Source organism: Homalodisca vitripennis, chromosome 5 (genome assembly GCF_021130785.1).
Source record: "Homalodisca vitripennis isolate AUS2020 chromosome 5, UT_GWSS_2.1, whole genome shotgun sequence".
Taxonomy (NCBI): Eukaryota; Metazoa; Arthropoda; class Insecta; order Hemiptera; family Cicadellidae; genus Homalodisca; species Homalodisca vitripennis.
Window position 1 is genome coordinate 62,124,355 of NC_060211.1, and position 8,054 is coordinate 62,132,408.

General features: G+C 34.4%; 1 protein-coding gene across 1 annotated transcript; it reads right to left on the minus strand.

Moving 5' to 3' along the window:
• Positions 1-687: 687 nt before the first annotated feature.
• LOC124362291 lies at positions 688-6,816 on the minus strand. The gene is made up of 2 exons (XM_046816662.1): positions 6,679-6,816; positions 688-1,131 (listed from the first exon to the last, which is right to left on the minus strand). Exons 1-2 carry the CDS (start codon positions 6,712-6,714, stop codon positions 739-741), a joined length of 429 nt encoding a protein of 142 aa, XP_046672618.1. The 5' UTR covers positions 6,715-6,816; the 3' UTR covers positions 688-738.
• Between the last annotated feature and the right edge of the window lie 1,238 nt (positions 6,817-8,054).

Genomic DNA, 8,054 nt, shown 5'->3' on the forward strand with positions numbered 1-8,054 from the left:
AACTGATCCCATAAGATATGTGTATTATTCATGTACACAAAATACGTTTAAAAATTAAATTTTCTTTAAACAAACGTAATATTTAAAGTAAAGTAGATTGCGTGGTTCTTAAGTTTCAAGAGTGATGAATGCCGAAAAAATGGTGTAACTTCCTCAAGGCGTCTGAGATTTAAAATAAGTAAAAATAAAAACGCATCCTGATCACACTGGACTCCGATGCTCAACAGTCATATTATGTCACACTGATCACAACGTCATAATAGTTAAAATGTTGTACTATAAAATTTCAATGATTTTGATTGTATAATTTTGGATTTTTAATAAACTTTCAGATGTATAAAAAGTTACTACTTTTGATTTGTTAGTAGGCCATAAGAGAATTCTTATTTAAAATAATTAACACTAATTATGATTAAATAAGACAAAACTGATTTCTATGATACTTATTCTGCTGTAAATTAGCGGCTTTCCTGACGCTCAGTCGATAAGAACCTTAATTTGACCAGGACATGATAAAAGTAAGGAGACAAGAACTTGGATGGAAAACTGACAATAATTACTCTTTTACTTGATCAACGCAAGAGTCAAGTGAAATTGTAGATCATTGCTGTTTTATAATATATTCAATCATAAATATACTCAACCTTTATAAACCGTGGAATAATACTCAATAATAATGCTCAATAATAAAATTCATAAATGTAGTTAAATCAATGTACTGATATTACAATTTTTTAATTATTGTGGGCTAGAACCAACATTTTCTGACGACGAGTTTTCCTCTTCCTCACCTTGCGAAACAGTTCGCCGGCCTCCACGATAGCCAAAAGGGCGGAACCAATGGCCAGGTCTTCCGTGCCCAGGCCTGGGTCTGGGTCTGGGTCTACCTGGGAATCCGGTGAACGGTCCTTGCTGCTGAGCGCCCCCAGTAGTAGTACCGCTATCGGCAGAACCACCACCGCTAGTGCCGCTTCCGGTACCAGTCCCAGTCGAAGGCACAGTTTCACCTGTAGGCTTGGTATCTCCGGTGTATACTGTTACTGAAGTTATCTGGCCATCTTCGTAGCCTATTCTCTTTTCCCCGCCATCTTTCTCTGGTTCATCAGAGAAGGCTGTTGAAATTATCTGGAACTTATAGATTACATGTAAAACATTAAAACATTGATAAAGTGAAGAACCCAACTGATAGGCCTACGTCTAGATAACTAGTACTCGCTTCTTATTATTATAATATTACCTGAATTATTTTCGTGATATATTTGACAATGAGCTCCCTAAAGGTTTGTAAGGTAAAATTACACCATTAAATAATCCGTATGAAATTTGTATTACTATGTCGTTAAAAACTGTCTAATCCTCGTGTCATCAGGTGTAAAGTAGAAGGTGTAATAAATATAAATATGAGAAAATCACGTAGTATTCGAGTATATATATATGTATATATATATATATATGTATATATATATATGTATATATATATATATATATATAACAACAACTAAGTTTAATTGGTATATATATATATATATATATATATATATATATACCACTTAAACTTGGTACATCAAGCGACAATAAAATCAATACGGTAAAATACAACTTTTTGTCCCCTCTTACAATGCCAATGACACCTATTGCCTTTCTGATTGATAGTTTGATTCCCACATTCGCTTTAGGTGAATTTTAAAATGACTGCTTTTTGGAAATAGTATCACCACGATGGGGACTATAAGGTTGAATCGAATATGGCGAGTGGTATTATTCACTTGTATAATGACCGAGTAAAAAACTTCTTTGAAGCCTCAAAAGTGCAGGATTTCATTTCATCAAATTTTATCGCTCACAAATACTCGGAACTGTGGTCAGTATTATTGTACAGACATTTCCTTATTGTTTTACTACTCCTAAAATGTTGGGATTGAACCAATATTTCGTTTGAAGAATGTTTTATTCCTTTCTATTTCCTACTTCTATCACATTTGTTTGAAAGTTGAGATTATTTAAGACCTCCCTTGGTGTTTCGGGTCGGCAATGGGTGCATATATACTACTAGTGCGCAGAGCCTCGTGGTACGACATACATAGTGCCTCACTCCGGGTATTAACATTCTTGTTTCACGCTTACAAATGTATGAAGCTCATAAAAACACCCCGGTTATTAAAGCAGATATCTGCTCTAAATGGGAAGAGAAGCCTGAAACAACAACACTGCCACAGTAACATGGTCACATGATGTAGTCCATACACGACACAATGGCAGTATCTTCATTCAATGTCGGCAGAGATTTGGCTGCAGTATAGTAAGCGGCTATTACCACAATCGAATTAGGGTAACAAATTATCGATTGTAAATATCTAAACTATCGAATACATGTGTACATGAGGATATACATGTGTTATTTGTGTCACAAGTTTTCAGACATGTTCATCCTAAAAAATTGTAAAAAGTAACTAATGTTATTCTGTTTTGTTTGTTACATTTTATAAACACACATAACTAGATAGTTTTATATTCACAATTAAATTATTTCTTTCTTTTATATAAAATCAGCTAAATTATACTGTAATTTTAAATACCTATAACGTAATTCGGTTCGTAATTCTGGTTTCGTTAATTTAGATAATCATGAATATCGATGATTCTATTGTGGTGATGCCGCCTATTATACAGCAGTCGGAGGTTTATTCAAAGTTAAGGTGTTCATCAATTATTATTAGGGATACGCAGGAAAAGAAGACGATATTATTGGTTGATCGTTGGCGTAGCGTGTCGCTTGGGAACTAGAAAATTGCACTTCTGTCTGGCTGTTTACGTGTCCGCACGATATCTCAAGAATGAATTGATATATAAACTTACAATATTCAAGGAAGCTTCATTTCTATTATATAAAACACCGAGTTCGATACTAGTGCACGTCCATTGATGGGATGTGGCTGAGCGTTAGCGAAGCCTAATTTTCCGCAGGATATCTCAACTCAAGGATAGATTGGAACTTGGAACAGTGAGACTTGTGCCATAGCCTTTAAATTCTCCATGAAGTTGCATTTTTACATAGGCAAGATCGAGTTTGATTATGCGGAAATTCGTTCGTGGATTATCAGTCAGGAAAATATCACGAGGACTAAGTGAGCAGTAGAGTTGGAGTTTCATTTCTACATGCAGTAGACAAGGATCCAGTTTGATTATGCGGAAATTCGTTCGTGGATTATCAGTCAGGAAAATATCACGAGGACGAAGTGAGCAGTAGAGTTGGAGTTTCATTTCTACATGCAGTAGACAAGGATCCAGTTTGATTATGCGGAAATTCGTTCGTGGATTATCAGTCAGGAAAATATCACGAGGACGAAGTGAGCAGTAGAGTTGGAGTTTCATTTCTACATGCAGTAGACAAGGATCCAGTTTGATTATGCGGAAATTCGTTCGTGGATTATCAGTCAGGAAAATATCACGAGGACAAAGTGAGCAGTAGAGTTGGAGTTTCATTTCTACATGCAGTAGACAAGGATCGAGTTTGATTATGCGGAAATTCGTTCGTGGATTATCAGTCCATTGATGGGATGTGGCTGAGCGTTAGCGAGCCTAATTTTCCGCAGGATATCTCAACTCAAGGATAGATTGGAACTTTGAACAGTGAGACTTGTGCCATAGCCTTTAAATTCTCCATGAAGTTGCATTTTTACATAGGCAAGATCGAGTTTGATTATGCGGAAATTCGTTCGTGGATTATCAGTCAGGAAAATATCACGAGGACAAAGTGAGCAGTAGAGTTGGAGTTTCATTTCTACATGCAGTAGACAAGGATCGAGTTTGATTATGCGGAAATTCGTTCGTGGATTATCAGTCAGGAAAATATCACGAGGACGAAGTGAGCAGTAGAGTTGGAGTTTCATTTCTACATGCAGTAGACAAGGATCCAGTTTGATTATGCGGAAATTCGTTCGTGGATTATCAGTCAGGAAAATATCACGAGGACGAAGTGAGCAGTAGAGTTGGAGTTTCATTTCTACATGCAGTAGACAAGGATCGAGTTTGATTATGCGGAAATTCGTTCGTGGATTATCAGTCAGGAAAATATCACGAGGACAAAGTGAGCAGTAGAGTTGGAGTTTCATTTCTACATGCAGTAGACAAGGATCGAGTTTGATTATGCGGAAATTCGTTCGTGGATTATCAGTCAGGAAAATATCACGAGGACGAAGTGAGCAGTAGAGTTGGAGTTTCATTTCTACATGCAGTAGACAAGGATCGAGTTTGATTATGCGGAAATTCGTTCGTGGATTATCAGTCAGGAAAATATCACGAGGACAAAGTGAGCAGTAGAGTTGGCGTTTCATTTCTACATGCAGTAGACAAGGATCGAGTTTGATTATGCGGAAATTCGTTCGTGGATTATCAGTCAGGAAAATATCACGAGGACGAAGTGAGCAGTAGAGTTGGAGTTTCATTTCTACATGCAGTAGACAAGGATCGAGTTTGATTATGCGGAAATTCGTTCGTGGATTATCAGTCAGGAAAATATCACGAGGACGAAGTGAGCAGTAGAGTTGGAGTTTCATTTCTACATGCAGTAGACAAGGATCGAGTTTGATTATGCGGAAATTCGTTCGTGGATTATCAGTCAGGAAAATATCACGAGGACAAAGTGAGCAGTAGAGTTGGAGTTTCATTTCTACATGCAGTAGACAAGGATCGAGTTTGATTATGCGGAAATTCGTTCGTGGATTATCAGTCAGGAAAATATCACGAGGACGAAGTGAGCAGTAGAATTGGAGTTTCATTTCTACATGCAGTAGACAAGGATCGAGTTTGATTATGCGGAAATTCGTTCGTGGATTATCAGTCAGGAAAATATCACGAGGACGAAGTGAGCAGTAGAGTTGGAGTTTCATTTCTACATGCAGTAGACAAGGATCCAGTTCGATAATGTTGCAAGTCGTCCATGGGAATTTTCTGAGTGTTACTAGTTCATCTACATTCAGATATACCATTTTTTCACCAGTTTATTCACTCATCCCAATATGGAGAATGGGTGAATTAAAATGGATGAGTATTGTAGGTACTAGTAATCTTCCTATCCTTTCTTTCTTCTTAGATCTTTTGTCACTTTTTCTTGCTATGTCAAAAATATTGTGTGTTTCTACCAGTCTGAGGTAGATGGCGTACAATGTAGTTCCACACTTGTCTGTTAGATGCACCAAATCTCTAAAAAAATTTGAGTGAAAAATCTCTAATAATATTCATCACTGGTAAAGGAGAGATGAAAAATCAGGTATAGAATAAAAAAAAAAAACATCTAGCTCATATTAATATTAAGACAAATGGGAGAAATATCTCTAAGAAAGCCCCCACGTCGTATGAAGAAAACAGATTCTATGAAAAAAGTACTTCATGACCTGATCTATCTCAAGGTTATATTATAGTACATCCATTTGAAGAAAAATCAACCAAACCAGAATATAAAGGGCAACATATGGAAACTTCACACAGTGCATGTTCTGTAATTTTACCAAACACTCCATCACGTAAAATGTATCTTAAGTACATCTTATTTGAGATAGAATGATTCAAAAATAATTCTCTAGAACGAGGTCTTATCTGGTAACTAAACAATTTTGTAATTCTAAGATTGTGGAGTTCTAACAATGAAATAATTTAACCCTTTTAGTGCTATGTCCTGTTATCGCGATGTCTAAAACATTATACATAAAGTACCAACTTCCAGTTAACCAGACTTAAGAAAACAATTCATTAAAAAATAATAATTCGATTTATTTAGAAACATTTTCTTATTTGTAAACATATGACTTTACTACAGTAGGATATAAGACATTGGCTTTTAGAGGCTAGATCAAATGTGGCTGACCTAAAAATGTTAGACCGAGGAAGGCATCTTGCAAAACTCATGGAGGATATACAAATCCAGACTTGTGTTGGAAAAAATGCCAATGAGAGGGAGAAGAACTGCTGTAATCAGCACAAATGCTTGTGAGAAGAGAAGATAGTCAACATTTATGTGCAGAATATGAAAAGGGATTTCTCTTTATATCACGGCTAGGTTTTGGATTTTTTATAAATGGTATCCCTCTTGAAAAAACCAGATAACTTTTACAATGTAAAATTGACAATTTATTTTTACTCGTGTTTTTGTAAATTTTACCTCTATTTTCCTTAACTTTATGTTTCGTCTAAAATCATAAAATGTTTTTAAGACTTGTGCCAGTTGTTGGATTTCTAAAAAAATCCAATATTTTATTACTTGTGAACATTTTACTATAAATTTAAATAGTGTGTTGGTAATGTCGTGGACGTACAATGAATTTATTGAATTGAGCCCAGCTATGGATTTTCATCAGTATAAGGAGGTCCAAATAAAAAACCAAAAACTTTATCATGTAAGTAAATTTGGTTGTAAAAAATGTAATTTAAATCAGGTTATTTTTAGTATTTAATTCCAATACATTGAATTTTATCTATAATTACGTAAAAAAAACTCAATAAATGTTTGTAACAAATAACAGAGCTAAGGATTTGTTTACCAACACATTGCAAAAATGGATAGAGACCATCTGGCACTGGCATATTTGGCACATTTTGTTCAACAATCTGTTTTTATTAATTACTTTCAACCTTCAAATGATATTGCAAATTAGAATGATAAAATTATTGTAATATACTTACAAAAATGAATAAAAGTACTATACCATGGTACCTCATTGTGAACTTTGTATTATACTGATAACAATAATATAAACCAAGCAGTACAAATATATAGGCAGACTACCACCTCCTTCGTTAACCTTCATGACATGTGTTTACTCCGTGTCACATACAAATTACAGAACTTACACAAAGAATATTTTATATGGTTGTCATTAGAACTGACAATAGTAGGTTAAATGTGCCTAACTTTGACATGACTGTAAGTTTACTAAAGAAAAACTTGCCTATTCTTGAATAGGTATTACAGAGTATTTTGCCAAACATCTTGTAAATATTAGCACATAGTCCAATCAAACATTTTCTCACAGGTCATATATTAAAATAAATGATAATGTAAATGATATAAAATATAATATAATAAATAAAATATATAAAACCTAAATGGACTCTAATGTGAAATTAAATTAAATTAAATCTACTATCCACCAATTCAACTTAAATTATAAAATGATAATGTTATAATATGTAAATTATTAGTAACCACAAAGACTGCACCATCTGTGTTTGAGTTCAGTTATCAGTCTTTAAACACATCAATCTTAAAGCTAATACAGTGTGTTGTAAAAGTAAAGACAGTGTTAAAATTTATAAAAATACATAATACATTTTTGTAACATTAATATAAATTAACAATGAGTGAAGTGTGTACAAAGTTTCTGTTTCACAGCAATTAACAAAAAAATTTTATTTAAGATCATGCTTTCAACTTAAAAATGGTGAAGGATAGATGTGACTGTTTGTATAGTGTGATTTGTGTATTTGAAAATATATGGGATGGAAATTGTTTTTACCACATTTTTTTGGGTGTATGTATACTTCTGCATTTGTTAGTCTGTGTATGTGTGGGCGTCAATATTTTAATAAATTGTTAATCATGTGAACTGCCACTGTGGCAGCCACTTCTGCAAGGGCCAACTACTCTTATAAATGGTGACACTGCTACTCTCAGCCTATACAATACAGTTTGATAAAATCTTCTAAATTCAGTGTAATAAATAAAATGAACTTGATAAACTCATGTTATTATTAAACCATGGTATGAAATTTCCATAGTTAATACACAGAATTTTGTGAATAGTAGATCACTTGGATAACTAGAAGATTTATTAAGAATAACTTTAAAAACTGCAGTGAAATTCAGCAACTCTGAAACAACCAAGGAAGTGCCACCCCACAGTTAAGATGCCATACTGCAGCACCGACTTGTACATAGAAAAATCCTGCATTGCTCCATGGAGAGCATCCGACAGATGAGAAAAAGTAAGTGCCATTTTCCAGAAACTCTGCATGACATATCGAATGAACATACCCAAGGCAACTTACAATCAACTATT

Excerpts from the sequence above, each read along its gene's own strand:
- LOC124362291 (XM_046816662.1), bottom strand. The coding sequence starts at position 6,714 with ATGAGGTACCATGGTATAGTACTTTTATTCATTTTT. Across the intron at positions 1,132-6,678 it reads TAGTACTTTTATTCATTTTT|TTCCAGATAATTTCAACAGC; the intron begins GTAAGTATATTA and ends GTAATCTATAAG.